The 22138-nt window shown below is 40.1% G+C and overlaps 1 protein-coding gene across 1 annotated transcript; it reads right to left on the bottom strand.

The window, feature by feature from the left end:
* Positions 1-10758: 10758 nt before the first annotated feature.
* Positions 10759-12570, bottom strand: LOC141281956 (protein FAM200A-like). The gene has a single exon (XM_073814098.1). It carries the CDS (start codon positions 12568-12570, stop codon positions 10759-10761), a length of 1812 nt encoding a protein of 603 aa, XP_073670199.1.
* Between the last annotated feature and the right edge of the window lie 9568 nt (positions 12571-22138).

Below are 22138 nucleotides of genomic sequence, written 5' to 3'. Positions count from 1 at the left end.
AGTGCCCTCCATAAGTATCAGAACTGTAAAGACAAGATTTTTCTGTTTGCTGTGGAGACCATACATTTTTAATATGAATATCAGTATGTCAGAAGTACAGAATGTCACATTTTATTAACATTTGTTTATGTTTCAACACAAACATGCTTTAACAACAAAGAACAACAGCATTAACTTTTAACTTATGTGTGTTGTACCCAAATGCAAGACTCTGAAGAAGTGAATCAAACTGATCCTACACATTTAATGCTTTTCATGTGTGAACAATTAATGCATCAGGACACAGCTCATCACTTCAACACTTCTGAGCCAATGGTCTCAACATGCCCACATTAGATAGGAGTATTACAATACAAATGTGTTGTTACATTGAGTTGAAATATTGTCTATTTTTGCCTGTATTTTCCCAATACTTATGAAGGGCACTTATACAGTATGTATGTGTAAAACTGCAACGTATTTCAAATAAACAAATTTACTCTATAGTCTCAATGTTGATGTAGCTTATAGCTGAAATATCAGACAAGTAAACTGAAGAGAGTTTTGCATTCACTAAGTTAAAAAATCTCCTAAGATGATCTGAGGACATCGACAGTTTTGTTATGTTGTGAATCTCATTTCACGTGTGAGAAGCACTTACATCATACAGTAGTCTACAGTATACAGCAAATCAGACGTGAATCATCGATGGATTTTCTTCAATCTGTGCTACACTGTTTCTGGAGGTTGCGCGCGTTTAACTGTTGAGCAGGTTGTGGGTATATAATGGCAGGTACACATTGTGTAAAGTTTTGCTTTTAGTTAAAAGATTGGTAAATTCATATCAACGTCACCCAACACTATATTCTGCGTGTTTCTACATGCTACGAGTGAAACAGCATCAGACGATTCAGTTTATGCAGCAATCTGAACAATTCATTCAAACTGATTCGCGAACAAATTCAAAACCTTTGGCCCATTTGCTTTGTAAAGAATCGACTCAAAAGACTCATTTATTCGCAATAGTTTGTAAGGAATCGACTCAAATGAGTCATTAATTTGCGAATGCCCCAGAAACACGAGACAGCAATTTAGATATAAAATACACGTTTTGGAATTAATTAAAATACAGTAACGAAGGAACGCCACATAGTGTAACGAAGTAAAATTTTCATTTATTTATTTTATTAATTAATTTTTTCCACCTCGGAAGGGCAACTTGAGTCCAGAAGGGCATATGGGCAGTTGCCCGGGCAACCTGAGCAACGTCCCTGTCTTGCATATTTGCAAATTATTTAATGAGATTACATTGATTATATAGGATATCAATACATTTACAGCCATTAAAAGCCTGCTATTTGTACTTCTATGACTGAAAGAAAAAGGCTTTTAAAGGTTTTAATTAAAAAAGAAATATTTCATTAAAAATGAAAACAACTATTTTTAACATTATTCTTCTTCCTCCGCTTAGTTTTTCAGTTTACAAGGTCCGTCATCTAAATCAGGATTAGACATAGCGCCAGCGCAACTGGCTTTTAAAGGGGATGAGAGATAAGACTCTCATTGGTGTATTGCACGTTACCCCCAAAACACACCCATTACTCATTACGACAATATGTACAACCTTTTTCGAACGTGCGCTCGGCGCACAAACCATTTTTCCCAGCGTTAAATTTGCAAAAGTGGCATGCTGTGCGTTTTAGACGATGCGCTTAGATCGTTACAATAGGGCCCCATATATTTAAATAATGCAAATTAGGCCCTGCCTCCACTCTTTTGTCAGTATAAATAGATGATAATTTTGATACTCAACTGCATTTGCAGCACTAACTGATAATAACAGGCTATTACACACTGCACACATGAGTTCAGTGAGCAAATCATGGCGTTTTCAAACCACGGGATTAAGTTTTTTTTTTTATATTATTGATAAAATACTCAGCAATGGTGTTGAATAATGAATTTGCATATGGTTTGTTTTAAATCATATAAAAAAACACCTTAGCTGTGTCTGAAACCGTTCCCTCGTTCACGCATTCACTATTCCCTATATGGGGAATGACAATTGAGTCCACTATATGGGGAAGAAGCAAATGAAAATGAGTGAGCGATTTCGGACACGGACGTAAATATCATGCGTCTTAAAGCTCTTGCGTAGATTCGTAAACCCTTACACCTGTGTGGCTTTATTGTGTCATGATTTCGGTCTAACCGGTTTGTTGTGTTCCTGTTTCCCTGTGTTGTTTTGTATGTCACTGATCCATTTGCGTGTCATTCTCAGGTGTTTTCGTTTCATGTGATTTTCGCACTGATGTCACCACCACCTGAAGCTTGTTTATTCCTAATCGGTAGTAGTATTTATACTCGCTAGTTCCCCTCAATCTTTGCGAGTCCGTCATTGTTGTACTAGAGGTGCTTTGATGCAGTTCGCCATCCTGTCCTGTCCTGTCCTGTCCTGTCCTGTCCTGTCCTGTCCTGTCCTGTCCTGTCCTGTCCTGTCCTGTCCTGTCCTGTTCTGTTCTGTCATGTCATGTCATGTCATGTTGTGTTATATTCTCAGTGTTTTTTCTAGTATTAGTCTGTGTTATCTGCTGTCTCCATCTTGCAGACTTCCAGTCGTCTCTCAGTCTTCAGCTCTACAAACTGTCACCGCATGAACTAGATCGTCTTCGCTGTGAAGATATTGGATTACTTAGAGCAGTGGTTTTCAATCTTTTCCTAGGGGACCCACAGCTCTGCACATTTTGCATGTCTCCCTTAACTGACACACCCAGTTCTGTTCATGGATCTCTCCCTTAATGAGCTGATGATCTGAATCAGGTGTGTTAGATAAGGGAAACATGCAAAATGTGCAGGGCAGTGGGTCCCCTAGGACAAGATTGAAAACCACTGACTTAGAGTCTCAGTTTATCAGATCTCCAGGAATACTCAGCTGTGTTGTCCCATTGTCACTGGACTGTTACCATCATCATCTGAGCTCTGTCACTGAAGTTCACCTGCTAACTGAACTGTGAGTCGCGCTTATGCGCTGAGAGAATTTACCATCACTAATTTAGTCTCTCCTGTGTATTACAGCTCTGGACTGTTGCAGTAGACGAGCTGTCCCTTTTGGGAGTGCCGTGGTTCGATTTGTTCGAATAATTCCACGGAGGATTAATTTCCCCTATTCCCTGTGCTCCCATGACGCGGCGCTCACGGGAGTGGCCTAAGTGTCCCGCCCCATAGGGTTCACTCTGTGCCCTGATTGCCAGAGATATTCTGCGAGCTCTGTTTTTCCTGCCCTGGATGCCCTTTAGTGACTGAGAGACTTGCTGTGTTTCAATAAAATTACCTCTGCTTTGGAATCTGTTCTCCTGTGTTCCTTACATATTGATTGTACTGTGAAATGGTAAAGTTTACTTTCTAACATTTGTTGTGTTTATTGTATTAGTTGATAATAAAGAGAGCAAAACAACAGCTTATAATTTACTGCTATTTATTTATTGTTTAATAAAAATGTGTAGTAGATTTTTTATAAAAGAGAGCGCAATTATTTTTCATTTGCTTATTTTCAAAAAGTAGAAAATAACTGACAACAAGAACTTACAAAAGTGTATAAACCTAAATGTTTGTTGTTTACTGTCAGTATCCATAAGCTGATTCAAGTTACGCGTTCGTCTTCCGTTGCATCATGGGAAATATGAGTTGAGTGAGTGTACATCGAATGTACCCTCAAAATCAGAGTGCAGTGTGGGTAAAAAGTAGTGAATAAATGTTGTTGTTCACTCAGGTTTCGGGCACCACAACAAAATGGCCGACACCCGACATAATGCACTATATAGTGGATAGGGAGCGGTTTCAGACACGGCTATAAACAACAATAGAAACTTGACTTTCACCACAGTGGGACTTTAAAAAGTTTATTTTTCAGAAATGTGAAAATTCTGTAAATAACAGAAACATCAACCTATAAAGTGGTTATAAAGTAACAAAGACTATAAAGTAAAAAAAAATATTTCAATTGGTAACACCTAAAAATATTAGTTTTTTCAACTTAACATTTTCCCTTAAAGTGAGAAAATGTAAGTTGAAAAAACTTAAATCTGTATTTTTTAAGTAGATCCAACTTTAACTTTTTAAATTTGACATTACAATCCCACTTTGATCAGAATAATTAACATCTTAATACAAAGCTGATGAGACTCAAATGATGTAGAAATGTCATTTGAACATTACAGTGAGTGCGGGGCAAAAAAAATCCAAATTTTTTTAAAGGGTGAGCAATAACTGCAGTTATTTGAATTAATCCTGGTTTTGTCAAATTACTGTGATCAGATAATATTTAATAATTGTGCAGCTGAACAAGCTCTTGTGACAAAAGAACCAAAAACATAAATATTATGGAAACATGTTTTTACTAACACATTAAAGCAAAGCATATAAATAAAACAAATTACAAGCATTTACCGCAAAGCTTAACCATTTGGTCAAGTATCTAATGTGCTGAGACCTTTGCACAAAACTGTGTATTTAACATGCAGTACACACATATTTATTTGATATTTAGATTTTAATGAAATGCCGATGCCATACCTGAATATTGATGTCTTCACTTTGCAGTGGCAAAATAAAGTTCTTTCTTTCTGTCTACTTAAAATGATAAGATGATAAGAGTGTACAGTAGGACTTTGTGAAGGACCAGTCTGTACATGTTCTGCATTCCTACAATCCCTACCATGGCAGTAAGAAGTGAAACTCAGGTAACACTTTATTTTGATAGTCCATCTGTTGACACTCTACTACTTATCTACTACTATTCTGTAGCATGTCAACAATGCATTAGTTGACATTCAACAACAGTGGCTCAACAGACCAGTAACAAACACTTAACTAACTGCCTAATGAGAATAAAGTGCATTTCAAGTGTTTATCTACAGATGTTACAGAAACTGCCTGTTGATTGTTGGTATATTGTTTCAACAGACTATTAACTCATATTCAACTAAATATCTGTAGATTGTCACCATCTTGTAAGCTGAAAGTAAGTTGAGTCATGTCAATATATGATCAATAGCATAATATTGTCATCCTTACAAGGGTAATTTAACCTGTTAACCTTTTTTTCATTTTCTGAACCCCCCCCCCCACAAAAACTGTCATAGCCAAACTAAAATAGATACAGTTTATGAAGTCTTTGCACTAAAAGCATAAGTTTGGTCTCATTTGAAAGCAGACACTTGGAAGTTTATTAAGAGGTGAAAATTAGACTGTTATAATGAGAAAAGTTGTAATAGAGAGCTTAAATTATACTTTTTTATTAACTCCACCAAACATTAATGAAATATTGTTATGAAAATCTAAATGAAACTGGCCTTGGAGCAATCTAGAAATGCTCTGCAGATAAAGCCACAGGTCTGATGTTCTGTTTTAAATCTGAAGATGATACCTCTAAAACTCTGTATTTTATGAAATGTTTTTTAGACCCATGTCATGTAAATTTATTTAGAGAAAACAGCAAAAATGCTAAGCTAATGTTTGTTTATTTATATCTCACAACATACTTTCAGTTTATTGTACTATTGCTCCGTGTTTTAAACAGACTCATTAAATAAGCATCCGGATGAGTCATTAACAACTTTTAAACCGGGATATGGCTGTCTAAATGTTTATTTTATTATTATTATTATTAATAATTACTCATACATTCTATTTAGTGGTTTATTTCCTCCTTTCGTCTCAATTCACTTTCTTTTTATTAAATTCCTTTCTTACAAAAAGAAACGTACCTTAAAGAAGCTTTACCAGTCAAAATTATTCCTAGAAACACATATCTCATATCTCCAGACAGCAGATGTTTACAGAACAGCTAGTACGTTAGCTTAGCATACCATCAAAACACTACAAATAAAAGCATTTATAGTAAAACTCACATTATCACATCAAAAGTCGAGTGCCTAAACAATCATGCGTTATCTGATGTGGCTTTGGATCATAAAATAAGACAGAAAATAAACAATTTTATGCTATTTATGCTGTTAGCTTTGCTCGATTAGCATAGCATTATAGTACTGTTATGAAAATACCAGACATAGCGTTGAAAATACAGACAAACCATATATAATCTTAATCGTGTTTATTGTCTCCATGGTTTTAAAACATCAAAACATCTTTATTTGAATGTTATTATAAAAACAGCGATCGTTCGTTGCACGTCACTGTTCAAGTTCACGTCTGACAGCTGAGCTGAGCTCCAGTGTTGCCAGATCTCGCGAGACAAATAAGCAACCAGGCCTGTGAAAACAAGCCCAAAACAAGCGACTTTTTCTACAGAGCCCCCTAAGGTTCCAGTTTAATAAATAAACTGTGTGCACGGCGGATTTTTAACTGTGGGTACAGATTGTCAATTTACATCCATGTGGACAGTAGGGATGCCACAATTCTCAATACATTATTGAACCGTTCTGTTCGACCCCCACGGTCCAATACGCGCAGGTGAATTGCGGTTTTTCGGTTTATCCATCCAAATCTGTCAGTTTTATATTCCCTGCACTTTTGTTAATGTGCGCATGCGCGTGATCTGCACGCTTATAAACGCCACAGCGAGTTGATATCCAGTCACTGTGCGCTAGCTGCGTTAAACTCTGCTTGAACTCTGCTTGCAATGCTGGTGTCAGATTTCATTCGCGTGCACACACACCCAACAGAAGTACAACAACAAAAAGAAGCAGCACGACTGTCTTGTAAATCTGAGGTGTGGATTAATTATTTGCGCGTGTAGATTACATACAACATCAATGTAAAGATGCAAATTCGCGTCGGGCAATGCGAATGACGCAAATTGGGCTTGTTATTGATGCAAACGCACGTTATTTGCCTCAAACACGTCTTCTGCGCAAGTTGAAAAAGTTTAACTCAAGAAGAGAATGCGCCTGATGCTAAAATAAATCCCACCAGTAATGTTGATTGAGGAACGCATTTTTGGTTTCTACACAGACAGCATGATGTTGGATTTAACAGTAGTGCAGTAAGGTATAGCCTTCATTTACAATGTAAAGTTTAATTTACTAAGTACAGGTATATAAAATGGCCAATTTATGTAATGTAATGAATTCACATGTTCCCCAGTTTGAATAGGATATTATTTTTATATGTCTTTATTTAATTATATCTTATATTATTGTATCAGTACACTAGAAATATGTAAGATGATTTTTGCATTTACATAAAATAAAGAGAACTGCAATTAAAACCAGTATTTTTTTCTTTTTAACATCTCAATGTTCCTGTTACCTAAGCATAGAATAATTAAAAACACTTTAATAGGCCAAGGCATCAGAACCGAGACCGAACCGTAAACCGTGAACAAGAACCGAAATATGTATTGAACCGTGAACTAAGTGTATTGTTGCATCACTAGTGGACAGATTGGTAAACTGTGTGCAGTTTTACAAACATGCACACACAGTATAGTTTATTTATTTTTTTGCCCCTGAACTTCAGGATAATGACCACAAGAGGGAGTTTTGACCTTTTAACATTATTTAACATTATGGGCTCTAATTTAACGATCTGAAACGCAAGTGCGAAGCGCAACGCGCAAGTGAGTTTGTGGGCGGATCTTGGGCGCTGTTGCTATTTTCCCGGCGTGAGAAATAACTCTTGCGCCGGGCGCAAATCAATAAGAGGTTGGTCTGAAGTAGGTTCATTATTCATAGGTGTGGTTTGGGCGTAACGTCAAATAAACCAATCAAAATGCTATCCAACATTCCCTTTAAACGCAAGGGCGCAAGTTCCATGGCGGGTTGCTATTATTATGACGGATTTACCAGGGGTACGCCAGGAGCGGTTTACAGCTGAGGACACCCACGTCAAAGACAGAGAAGTTGTTTTGTATGGGGATAGGAGAAACCCGACCAAATCAGCGTAGGTTAAACAGGCGTGAGAGGAAATATCCACAATTGTCTCATCAGCTGGCATCCCCATCGTTGCGCCAGCATAAATCGGGCACGCCGTGTAAGGTAGGTGCCGTGTAATCCACGGGAGGTGGATCTGCCTCTACACAGACGCCGGCAGAGGACATCGCTGCGTCCACCCTCACCGCTGAAAGGGTTTGGGGGCTTTGAAATCGGACCCAAGAAACGCAAGCAAGGTCCAACCCCAAAGTACTCTTACAAATCAAGTTCATATACATGAAGGTTTCTTATGAAAACATTTTAATTATTATTTACATAAAATAAAAGTAATACAGCCACACAACAAACTTATGAAAATATTTTAATCGTTATTTGCATGAGAATAAATAAAAACTATCACCACAATGCTCACCACTATGATTCCCCTTATCTCGTGTATTAATATTTTTAAGTGTAACAATTTATGATTTGCAAAAATAACTGTTGCATCTGTGTAGATTAGATAAGCAAAGTGTATGCGCCTTGTGCACGCTATACATTATGGTCAAGCATGCGCCCTTAAAATAGCATAATGAACAACGCGCAACGCGCCACTGACTTTAAACTTTTTTTTCTGGTCAGTGGCGCAATTGTTTTTTGAAACTGCAAAATAGTTGCGCCGCAACACGCCTCTTTTTTGGCGCTGAACCGCCCAGGGAGCGCAAGTTCATTCCCTAGTTTGCCGACGTGCTTCTGTGGAGGGAAAAACCTGCTGTGCGCCGGCGCAAAATACGAATGATACATGCGTCACTGACAAAGTCAATTGCGCTGGGTGCAAGATAGGGCCCCTATAACACTAATAGAAACTGATAAGTACATTATAAACACATAATCAGAACCTGCACACACAAATAAATATCATACGAATTAATAAAACCTTTATTTATTATTGCAGGGACTGCAGAAGATCCCATTTTTAAATAAGGAACAATAAAGTGGCTCTTACTCATAAACACATGAGTGAGTTAGAAAAGACTTTAAAAAACTAAACTGGTTTAAAACCATTTAATTCAAAACCATTTGAACAGGTGAGACTCATAACACTTTAGCCTCATATATATATGAAATATAACCATAACCCCACCCTTATGTTTCAAGTTGCTTCAGGTTGCTTCAGCTTCAAGGTGCAAATTAAACATATTTATAAACATATTTAACAACATAACAATGTCTTAGTGCTACATTCTTGATGTCCAACATTTAAACATGAACATAATAAAACCATATAAATAATCAAAACAAACATAACAAAAACTGAGAATGTAACTATCCTCTTGTTTAGTTGAGGAGAGTGTGATGACCCAAAGAGGGACAATCAAAGTCAAATGTCAAAGTGACATATGAGCTTAAAAGGATAGTTCACCTAAAAAATGAATATTCTGTCATCATTTATTCACTCTAATGTTAAACCTGTATACATTTCTTTTTCATTACGTTTTGATGAAAACAAAGGAAGATATTTTGAGAAATTTTTATAACCAAACCATTTGTGGACCCCATTGACTTAGTCAATATCATAGTATTCTTTTTTCCTACTATGCAAGTGAATGGGTCCACAAACATTTCTCAAAATATCTTCCTTCGTTTTCATCAGAACAAAGAAATGTATACAGGTTTGTAACAACATGAGAGTGAGTAAATGATGACAGAATATTCATTTTTGGGTGAACTATCCCTTTAAGACGCCACAGGACAGGGCCATAGTATACTGTACAGTTTCACTCTCTGTAGAACATGGCCTTCAAGTGTACTGATGTCTTCACGTTTATCTTCATACCTCCACTGCCGTTTCCTTCATGTGTAGAGGCCAGACCTTGTGCTGCAGAAAGAAAAGGTAAGATTTTCTATTGAAGGATATGGTCAAATTATACTTCAGCTATAACACTAGAAGATGGATACCTAGGATTCCCTAAATCCTATTAAATATTACAGTACTTCAAGGATTATCATCATTCATCAAAAACAATTTTCGTTCTTAGCATCATATCCTGTCTCTAATAAAAAATACAGTAACAGTGCTTACCTTAATTAAAATTCATCTTCACTGTCTTCATCTGCATCCATCCAGTGTTGCCAACTTGGCGACTTTGTCGCTAGATTTAGCGACTTTTCAGACCCCCTTGGCGACTTATTTTTTAAAAAGCGACCAGCGACAAATCTAGCGACTTTTTCTGGCATTGTTGGAGACTTTTGGAGACTTTGACGTGAAAGCGCGTGTCGTTTACTCTTCTCAACGAGCAGCTGCCACCGCTTCCGAAGGCTCCACCCCCATCCCAAAGCACTCACAGGCGAGGTAGTCCTCGCGCAGCAAACCAGTTCTCTCCCAGCTGCATACAGTCAGGGCAGGAGATGTGGTTATCTCTCTGCGTTCAGACGGCATAATCGTGCATGCGGGAAGCCGGAGCTGGCTGATCCCGCAATGACTTAAATTTATGGCAGGGTGTAAATGTAAAATGATCTTTGAATAAAAAAATCACTGTACCAAAAAAAAAATGTATTTGAGTGAGCTGAGCAGCAGCACATTCAGAACAGACAAACTATTATGGAGCTGATCAACGCATTAATGAGCTATGTACCTAGAATACAACGTTTTCCATAATTTATCAGCGTATCCTCATATGTTTTGAAACTGGACTGTTTGGACATTTAAATATAAACATACACACGTTTCGTTTTATAAGAACAGAAGCAGATAAACGAACGAGAAAACATTTTTAGGCATTTATGTGTATTAAAATTTCATTTCTGAAAGTTCAGAGAGAAAGAGAAACGTGAAACAGCCAATGTAGTAAGAATGCAAATACGACGTGATGACGTCACGGGTATGTTAATGAGGCAATGATGTAATCTAGCGACATTTAGCGACTTTCCAAGCAAGCTTTTGCTGCTTTCCATTGAAAATAGTTGGCAACACTGCATCCATCTCCCTGCTCTCTGATGCTCCACTCACAGAGTACATGCGACTATTGAAACGCTGGAACATCTCTTGGCTTGGGGCAAAGTCCTTGCAGCATAAGCCTTGTCTTCTCAGTCCGTATTTTATGTGGAGTATGCTGCTGAGAGTTTCTTGTCCCATTCTGTTCCTCAGTTTGGACTTGACCAGGCTCATCTGTGAGAACACTCGTTCTACATCAGCATTGCTCAAAGGCATTGCAAGCAATGACAGAGAAAACAGGGCAAGTGTTTTGAATGTGTGGTCTCCACTGCTGTCTTTGTAATTGAGCACTTTAACCCAAAAGGCCTCTGCCTGGCTGTCCTCCTTGTTTATCCATGGGAGATATGCAACAGCCTGGTACTGGGTTTCAAGAGCAGCAAGATCACCAGAGTAGAGCTTCAGCATTGAGACTGAGCTGAGCTGTGGTTTAGTTTGTGACAGGATGACAGTCGGACTGAACACAGTCATAGATTTCCATATCTGGATGTTAGCTGGGAGTCTTTGTTGCACTTGTCTGCTCGCTTCCACCAAGAAGTCACGGCACCTGCTTTTCATAGTTCTCTCAGCCGTGCTCTCCATTCTTGCCTCATCCAAAGCCATCATGAAGGTGACCCCATAATTGACTGCACCCACAGGTAACAAAACACTGGGGTCTGTTGTGTCAATTGCAAGCAGTTGTTCATCTGATGTGGAGATCATTCCAGGTCTCACCACTCTGGAAATGAGACAGCGAAAGAAAAGAAGCAGACACTCCTTGAATGGATTGCCCCTGTCCTGCTGGAACAGCTTGTTGATCCTGTTGAATTCTTGTAGAAAAGGCATTAAAAACAGCAGGTACAGTTTGTTAACAGGATCACTGTACATCTGGTGCAGAATTTCAGCATCATAACATCTCTGGTGGTCTTTGGTTAGCTGAAAGTGAAGCTTTAATTCATCCCACTGATTGAGTATGCGCGAACAGCAATCATGGATGGAAAGCCACCGTGTACCTGACATCTGTACAAGCATCAAAGGGATTTCACCAGAATTGATGAGGCTGTAGATCTTTGCATACTCACGGCGGCGAAGAGCACTGTGGGAAAACCAGTTGTGAGAAGGAGAGACCAAGTATTCAAGGTTGCGTGGGAGGGTCTCCACTGCCTTGCTTACACACAACTGTATAGAATGGAACACACACTTCAGCAGCTGGAGATTTGGGTTTTTCTGGAGAAGGTGAGTGTACACTGAATTCCTCTTCCCTACCATAACACTGCAGCCATCTGTACCTAATCCAATGCACCTTTTGATGTCCAGTCCAATACTCTGTAGAAATCGGGTCAGAGTGGAGGCAATAGCCTCTGCTGTTTCACCCTCCAAGTTTATTAAACCCAAAAAAGTGGACACAACTTTGTTCAGTGTCATACTAAAGTAGCGAATTACCACACACAGTTGCTTGACAGATGAAATATCTGTGCTTTCATCAATAACAAGTGAGTAATCAGCACCTCCAATATCCATCTGAAGCTCTTTAAACATACACGGAGCAATGGCATGGTTAATTAATGCGGTGCATTTTGTCCGGTGCATTTTGATGTCTTTATCAGAAGTTGAGCACATTAACTCCCCAAGGTGATCGACAGATTTAATAGATGTGTGACAGGCTACATAGGTGGCTACCTTCAGCTCAGCTCTCTGTCTTGACTCGTTCTGTTTGTAGACCGCAAACCCAATGTCCGTAAGCCTCATTGATGAGAACGGTGCTGCATTTTTTTTTATGTTTTTCTGTGCTAGCATGCTGTATGAGGTCCGCATGGTGTGCACCTATTTCACACTTAGTCTGCACAGTGCTTTGGAGTCGTCCCCCACTACGGGTTGAATCCACTCTTTAACTCCTTTCTCTTTCTCCCAGCATTTGTTATACTTCTTCCCGTATTTTGCCCATTTTGTCCCAGGCATTTCTTCCTCCAAAAAACTCTCTAACAATCCAGTCAGTCACCATCAGTCGCAACTCGTGTTTACGTCACTCACTCACTCACTGACAACGCTTTCCTAACCAGAAAAAAAAAATTGCCTTGCTCTGCTTCTGATTGGCTCTGACCAAGATGGCAACGAGTACTAGCCAATCAGAAGCAGGGTGTGCGTGGGAAAAAAACTCTGCTGTCTCTCCTATGTTTTTTGGGGAAAGGGGAGGGGACAGAGAGAACAGGCTAGACAAACACCTACGTTTAGTTAACAAAATAGAAAATATCTGCTTGACAACTTTATGGAGCTGGGATCAAGCCCAAATAAGCAACTACACTTTAGAAACAAGCCCAAAAAAACGCAACCCGCGACTACCAATATTTGTAAGCGACTTTACAGAAAAACAAGCCCAAAGTCGCTTATAATAAGCGACTTGGCAACACTGCTGAGCTCTGACGTCTTGTTCTATGAAAGTTTCATACTGAGACTTTCAGACTTTAGCGCCCTCCGGCTTCACGTATGAATGAAACAAACTGAGTGTGAATGACTGCAGACTCCAGCTTGCTCATATCGCCATGTTTGGAATAAACATGGGTGAAATATTACCCCCCTGCAGAAATTTGAAGTAAATATATAAAATTGAAGTAATATTTCTCCAAATATGCATACTTTGAATTAAAAGCCCCGATGGATGTTGTTTTATCGAGTGCTTTCATGACGATCACGGAGGAGTATTTTTATCAATGAGTGCGGCTGAGGGTTACATTTCAAATTAAAGGTATGTACCGTTTTTCATTTTCATAACGCCTGACAAAAATGAAGAAATTACTGTTACTAGGATTCTCAGATTAAAATAAAGGTCAAAAACTAAATCTTAAGTCAAAACACTTTTTAATGATGTATAGTTGTTTAATGTAAGTACATTTAAACTAACAGTAGCCTAATTTAAATTATGTAAATAAATAGCTCTTCAGACGCCCTCGCGCAGGCTATACGTTTTTAAACAAAGGCTTATTTGACTATCTGTAGTTTTTAAACTGAATCTTTAGTTTATTATCTGTTGAGAATCTGAAGATTATCATACTGCAGTTGAGTATCTACTGCTGGTTTACTAACAAATGGTTTATGATCAGTTGACTTTTAGTTGACATTCTCAACTTTGTGTTTGTAGATGCATTTTAGGACTATCTAATTAAAGTGAAAAACAGTTGAGAATAGTAAACTGTCTATAACATATCAACAGAACGTCTCGGTTACGTATGTAACCCACGTTCCCTGAAGGAAGGGAACGGAGACGTCACGTCGTGACCGACGAATTGGGAACTCGCTTAGAGAGACCAATCTGCTTCGTACTCTACTAAAACGCCAATGAACTTGGCATTGAGATATTTGCATAATGCTGGCGCCGCCCCGCCATGTGCGTATATAAGCCACAGGTGCAAATATGGAAATTAGCTTCATTTCGCCGAGAAAGCCGGAAAGTGTGACCGGCCGATAAACAGCAGGGAGCAGCCCTGTGGCGACGGGACGTGACGTCTCCGTTCCCTTCCTTCAGGGAACGTGGGTTACATATGTAACGGAGAAGTTCCCTTTCAGTCGGTCACTACAAAGTCACGTCGTGACCGACAAATTAGGAATCCCTACCAAAACGCCACTGAGGGCTGACCTCTTCCAGTGTCTGCTTAAAGCCCTCCAGTTCCACTTAAGGATAAGGAGAATTAGGTTTTAAGGCAGAAGGCCGGGCACTAGATGTTCCTTTAACCCCACAGTAGTGCCAGCAACTGGGAAGCGCCCTATCTGAGCGGTATAGGGACGCTGCGGAAGCCACCGCCCCGTTAAGGGCTATTGGTGGGCGTAAGGGGAAGGGAAAAAGGGCAGAATAAAACAACTCTTTCTTCTCGCCCCCAGGACTGAACTTTGTATGGAGCGGGGAGTAGGACTCCTTTCCAAAGGCTTCCTTTTATCCGTGGCGCCCTCCGCTTCTCCTGGAGGCAGAACAAGGGAAATACAATTAGTGCTTTGTCCAGAAATTTTCCCGCTACTTGCCACTGGTGATTGTGGGGGTCGATGCATGAGATGTTTGTCGCTTTTCTCGCCCCTTAGGGTCGCAATAGTGGACTCCACTGGGCACTTCCTGGCCGTCGAGGATGGGTCGGTGAGGGGGGAGGAGAGGAGATCTACTTCGGTCCCTGGAGGTAAGGTATTCCACCGGCCGGGACTGATCGTCACCCCTCAGGGCCGTGCTGAAAGCAGAGGTAAGTTACACACTACAAGGGCAGGTTATTTCACAAGGTGGGGACTTATTGTTTTCTCCTCAGGATCGTGTTGGAAGCAGGGGTAAGTATCCACGAACTAGGACCTCTCGTTCCTCTTCGGGGTCGTGCTGCAAGCAGAGGTAGTTTATGCACCACAGAGGTAAGTTATTCATAAACTGGGACTTTTCATTCCTCTTCAGGGCCGTGCTGGAAGCAGAGGTAAGTTACACATCACAGAGGTAAGTAATTCACAAACTGGGACTTTTCGTTCCTCTTCGGGGTTGTGCTAGAAGCAGAGGCAGGTTATACACCACAGAGGTAAGCTATTCACAACAGAGGTAAGTAATTCACAAACTGGGACTTTTCGTTCCTCTTCGAGGTCGTGCTAGAAGCAGAGGTAGGTTATGCACCACAAAGGTAAGGTATTCACAACAGAGGTAAGTAATTCACACACTGGGACTTTTCGTTCCTCTTCGGGGTCGTGCTAGAAACAGAGTTAGGTTATACACCACAGAGGTAAGTTATTCACAAGAGAGGTAAGTAATACACAGACTGGGGCTTTTCGTTCCTCTTCAGGGTCGTGCTGAAAGCAGAGGTAAGTTTTACACAGACTGGGGCTTTTCGTTCCTCTTCAGAGTCGTGCTGAAAACAAAGGTAGGTTTTACACCACAGAAGTAGGGTATTCGTAGTGGTTATCTCACCCAACGCTTCTCCCGGAGGCAGTGGACTTTCAGAGGGACAGCTGTACACAGGGTACCTGGGGCCACTCGAGCGTCGTAGGAACGTCTGGTCGGGGCGTACGGGGCCGAACGCTTCCCTAGTTCCCCCCTCCTGTCCGGTTCCAGGGGTACTGAACTGGGGCGAACTCTTGAAGAGGCTCCGCACGCAGATGGTTAGTATATGTAGCTGTACACAACACAACAATGACCCTTGGCCCAAACAGTAGATACCAATCGCTTACTCACACTGATACACAGGTATGATTCACTCTCAGGATCGGCGAGGGCTAACACTGGCACACCGGAGATCCTACTTTTTAATTGTCTTCTCCTGCGCTGGTCTGGCCTCAACGTGCTGGTATCTCCCCACGGTTTCGCTGGACTGAGAGCGGCTTCTGTCTTTATAAGCACAGCACCACACTGCAAGATTTAGTGTACACACACAAAATGAAGATCAAGACTCACCCACAGCATTTCACACACACTTCACATGAAATAAGGACTTGGCCAGCTCAACCCAGGTCTCTAGTGTGAGTCTTTGGGCGCTATTCTCAGCACAAATGGAAAGGCTCTTGGAATTTGTCGTCGGATCTCCCAACTACTCCGAATACACGTCTCTCAGCTCGCCCATGCTTCTCTCACCAGTGGGGCCGAACTCTCAATCGACAAACTCACAACATAGGTTAGATAAATAAACCCACTTCAACAATACTCTGTACAATGCATTTGAATTACTCACATACAATGGGGTCCGTTCACAGGGCGTGTTTTCCTACTTGTACTCCAATGTTATCTCCCGGCTCGCCCACGCTTCCCTCTACCGTGGGGCCGTGGCTGTTTAACAACACTCACAACACACTTCAGGTATTTCTTTCTTCTTCTCATTTCAAACACATGCCCACTTGGCCCATAAATAAACCATACAGGACCCATATATGCATTCCCAGTTCAAACCCATGCCCACTCGGCCCATAAAAATGTCATGCAAGACTCATATGTTCCCAGATCAAAACTATGCTCACTTGGCCCCTAAATAAACCATGCAGGACCCATATATGTGTTCCCAGTTCAAACCCATGCCCACTCAGCCCATAAATATGTCATGGAAGACCCATATATGTGTTACCAGATCAAACACATGCCCACTTAGCCCATAAATAAACCATGCAGGACCCATAAATGCATTCCCAGATCAAACACATGCCCACTTAGCCCATAAATAAACCATGCAGGACCCATATATGTGTTCCCAGTTCAAACCCATGCCCACTCAGCCCATAAATATGTCATGGAAGACCCATATATGTGTTCCCAGTTCAAACCCATGCCCACTCAGCCCATAAATATGTCATGGAAGACCTATATATGTGTTCCCAGATCAAACACATGCCCACTTAGCCCATAAATAAACCATGCAGGACCCATAAATGCATTCCCAGTTCAAACCCATGCCCACTCGGCCCATAAATATGCTATTCAAGACCCATATATGTGTTCCCAGTTCAAACCCATGCCCACTCTGCCCATAAATATGCTATTCAAGACCCATATATGTGTTCTCAATTCAAACCCATGCCCACTTGGCCCATGACTGTCCCTTATGGGGCACATGTAATCACCTCATATGGGCTTCCTATGTGGGACTCATACTACAAAACCTACATGGGACCCGCTGATTTCACCCAGCCAAAGCCCATGCCCACACAGTAACCATGGAACCCGTTCTTAACCCATCTGGGCCCAAATGTCATTGCTGGCTGGAAAGTTTGTTTTGGTTCTCGACCCGACTCCCTTTTCCAAAGCGTTTCTAAAAAATCATGCACCCCGCCTTTAAGAATTTTAGATATTTCTACTGAAAACAAGACAAAAATACTAAGAAAGTCATTTTGCAGTGCAATTCTCTTTAATACCTCAAAAATGGCGTTTTCACTTATGTTTCATTTAAGTATTGACATTGTTTTTTAAAAATGTCTGTTTCTAAAGCGCTATAACATCTAGCATAGCTCAGATCTTTTGAATTTGATGATGTTTGTTTGTTTGTTTTTTACAGATGTTGTCAGTCTAGTTTCCTTTGAGCAGTTGTTGAAATGATTTATTTAGTTGTACACTGCAAAAAAAAATATTTTCAAGAAAAAAATGTCTTAGTATTTTTGTCTTGTTTTTGGTCAAAATATCTAAAAATTCTTCAATTAAGATGCTTTTTCTTAAAGGCAGGATAGGCAGGAATTATCTAAAAAAAACTTTTTTACAAATTAGTTTAAACTGTCTTTATATATCAATACATAAGTAAAATGTAAGTGTCTGTAGACCTCTCACCATTGTTTTAAACACAGCTCATTTTTTCCATTCACTCCACCCCCTCCCTTTTGGGTTTCTTCTAAAGCCACGCCCCCAAAACACATGAACACGAGACACCGACAGCTTTGCTGGATTTACCTCAGACAAGCGGAGAGGAAGGAGCGTGGTGCATGTAGTAACATCATGTCACAATCACATGTAATAATACACCTAACTTTATCAGTAAACAGATAGGATGCCTTCTAGTACTCACTTTTAAGCCAGTGTTTTGCATGGAAGAGTTTCCGTGATGAAAGCATTGTTGACTCTGATGAGGACTACACTCCGCAGACAATACCGCTACGTTGCATCGTCGACTCGAGGAAAAGCCACGTGATATTTACTCTCGTTTGATTGCTTTGTTTATTCCCTTTTTGCCTTGTTTGCCTTCGCTGACTGGATATGCAGGTACTGTGAGTTCTGAATTCACTTTCTGGGAGTTCTGAAGCCATGCTTGTGCTCTTTCTAGAGTGCCTTGTGCACGTTCAAATCAATCGGGTGTGCGTGTGCGCATGTCTGGGCAGATCCCATAGCAACGGGTGGTGCCATGGTAGCGAGAGAGAGTGATATTCGCGCAAGCTTATCATTTGTTTCGTCCCGAATGGAAATAATGAGCTGTGTTTAAAACAGTCGTGAGAGGTCTACAGACACTTGAGTTTTATACTCTCTTTTTCAGAGTACTTACATTTTAATTATGTATTTGTATATAAAGACAGTTTAAACAAATTTGTAAAAAAGTTTTTTAGATAATTCCTGCCTAACCTGCCTTTAATAAGCAAAACGACCCAAGAAAACAAGTCTAGTTTTAAGAGCAAAAATTTCAAATTTAAGTGATTTTGTATTTTTGAGCATAAAACAAGCAAAAAAATGTGCTAATGGGGTAAGCAATTTTTTCTTGAATTTAGTGTTTAAGAAAAATGTTCAAGATTTTTTGCTTACCCCATAGGCAGATTTTTTTGCCTGTTTTATGCACAAAATCACTTAAATTTGATATTTTTTCCTAAAAACTAGACTTATTTTCTTGGGTGATTTTATGGAAGAAAAAGAATGCCAAATGTTTCTGAAATAAAACAGCCTGTTGAATTGTACTACTTGAAAATAATATGCGTTGTATTAACTGTGCTTGAATTTTAATGCATTGTATTTTTAGGGCTTGCATTTTTAAGGGCTGAAATTCAATATGGTTTCATATTTTTTAGCTGTGAATATTTCACTTCAAAAAATGTCAAACTGTATTAAAAATTCAATAGTTCATATGCACCTTTCAGATTTCACTTCAAAATATTCAGTCTGTTCAAAAATACAATGTAAAATATTCAGCAGGCAATTTTCTGTCCATTTAAATTCGCATCCAAAAATTCATGTCCAAAAATTCAGTGGTACAGATTTCAACATTTAACATCTGGGAACTGCAGGAAAAGCAGTAGAGAACTGAGCATAATCTTCATCTGCTGTTAATCTACCTCACCAGCAGGTGGTGCAAGCGTGTGTTGAAGAAGAGTATAGTTATGATCTTCTGTGTCACTATATATATGTGGAAAAGGCTGATTAACACTAAACTTTTACGCAAGTGAAGTGTCTAGCAATTTTTCCTTACCCCTTTGTACACGTATGATGCTTTATCCACTGCAACGGCGATGAATCCAGATGAAACTCTGTCACCGTTGGCTTTTATATTCAGTTTTAGTAAAACAGCTGTAATATGCTCGGACAGAGAGTGTATTGTTGGTTATGTTACTGACAGGATACTAAACTAGGATTTTAAATGCCATAAATGTCATATAATTAAATAGGAGCATTCTATCTGCTATTGACCAGGGCTTCGCTTCTCAAAAGCTAAGTTGATTGTAGATTCCGTTGGTGGCAATCTGTCATTAGACCTACGTTACAATGCATTTGAGAAACAAAACACGTTTTGTAACCATACTTAATAAAACATATGCAGGAGTTAACAATCCATGCTCTCAGATTTGCAAACCCTACCCTCAGTTTTTACAATCTGTACCCACAAATTCATAAACTGTGTGCACGCTTTCGCAATACGTCCCTACGATTTTGCAAACTGTACGGCTACTCACGGATTTCTAGCCCCACCCTCATTTTAAAAATCGCTTTGTTGCTTTTATTCATGCTTTTCAAACTTTCTATTCCTGTTGTATATTTTCAGGAATTAATGAAGTTTATACTGTGCTAAGCTTGTTGTATGTTCTTTCCTAACTGGAATGTGCTTTACGTTGTAGGTAATATTTATGTAATACTTTTTTATATCAAATGAATTTATTTTATTTTAAAAATATAATAATTTTAATTGGCTGCTACTTTCATTCGTGCATTTAAACACAGCATGCAATTTAATTTAATTATTTAAAGACTTATTTGGTTAATATGTTTTTATAAAATAACTATGTAAAATTGCATTTAGCCAAAGAAAAAAATCAAAGAATCTGTATTTGAATTTTACACCATGCTTTTTTGATGTCTTTAGGTTCCCAAAGACCGCCCCTTTGCACCTTGATTTTATATTTAGCAACCATCTCTTTTTCTGCTCTTTTGATCTTTAAGTGCTCGTTCAGCTGTTCTGTTTGTGTTCCAATTATATCATCTACCTTGATTTCTGACTGCTCCATTATCAAAGTAATATAATCTGACCCAGTAGTCAAGCTACTTCCACAGTACGTACTGAATTATCATGAAATGTCAGAACAGAACACACTCACTTTGCTTGAGTAGTTAAGTCAGGAGAAAACACCTGCTGGAGTTAAGCCCGATTTAAAGTAATGCGTTAACTCTACGCAGTAGCTACACCGTAGGTTATCCGTAGCCTCTGGATAGCTCTGCGTAGCCTGATGTGCACCTCACAAAAATTTTAACAGCGCGTCAGTTTTACACGGACTGCAAGCACTGTGATTGGTCCACCAGAACCCCGCCCATCAGGTAAAAAACTCTGTCATAGGTATTTCCGTTTGCAACGGTGAAAACAAAGATGAGCCAAGTTGAGGAGTGATTTATCTCAAACTGCAACAAAAGTCGCTGTTTATTTACTTCCATCACTGCTGGTCTTCTCAAATCACACACAAAAAGTTGCTGCTTCTTCTTCGTTTGTGGGTTACCTGCCAAGCTTCTTCTTCTTTGACAGTCGCGCTGCTACTGAGGTTACACACATGGATACTGCCTACCAGCGGTCTGCGCATGTGTTTGCAACTATAACAGCCCTTTACCCCCGTCTTCACTCGAAACTCAGAGTCAGAAGCCAAGTGGTCTGGGACATTCCACCATCTGGTTGTGCAAAAGAAAATCCTGACACTGTTCTTACGGATGGAGATAATGTCACAGGTCAGGGCTGGCCACTAATACAATCAAGCCACGCCCCTTCCTAGTTTCCACCTCGAGGAGGTCCCAAAGCCAACCCAATGACCAGACAACACAAGTACAGGTAAGTATAAAAATATAATCTTTATTTAAATTATTTAAAAAGATATAGGGATGGGGAAAGGGGAAGATTAAAACTAAAGGCCTCTGTTCTGTCCTCCAGGTGGGCTGTAACACGTAGAGAGGGGGAGGGGACCAAGGGGGCCAAGTGTCCGAGATCCAAGACACTATAGGGGGAAAGGCGAGCAGGAAAGGCTCTTCCGCCTTGTTTTGTTGATCCCGTGGCACCCTCCTTTTCCTCCTGGAGGCAGAAAGAACACCAAGACAGTTAATATGTTCGATATACTGGGGCTCTCACCACTAACGGGTGGCCGCACTCAGGTAAGTATTTCACGGTAACGGCTCTGGGTCTCTCTTCCTCTCCCGCTGCAGGCTTGCAACTGTAAACAGGGGTTAATCTCAACACTGGGGCTCACGCTACTCACGAGCGGCCACACACAAGTATCTCCAGTAGCAGGCTCTGGTTCTCTCTCCCTCTCCCACGGCAGGCTTGTAGCTGTAACACAGGGGTTAATCTCAACACTGGGGCGCACACTTCTCATGAGCGGCCGCACACAGGTAAGTTTTCTCACAGTCACGGGCTCTGGCTCTCTCTCTCTCCCACTGTCGGCT

This window comes from Paramisgurnus dabryanus, chromosome 3, assembly GCF_030506205.2.
Source record: "Paramisgurnus dabryanus chromosome 3, PD_genome_1.1, whole genome shotgun sequence".
Lineage (NCBI taxonomy): Eukaryota > Metazoa > Chordata > Actinopteri > Cypriniformes > Cobitidae > Paramisgurnus > Paramisgurnus dabryanus.
This window is presented reverse-complemented; position numbering and strand designations above follow the sequence as displayed.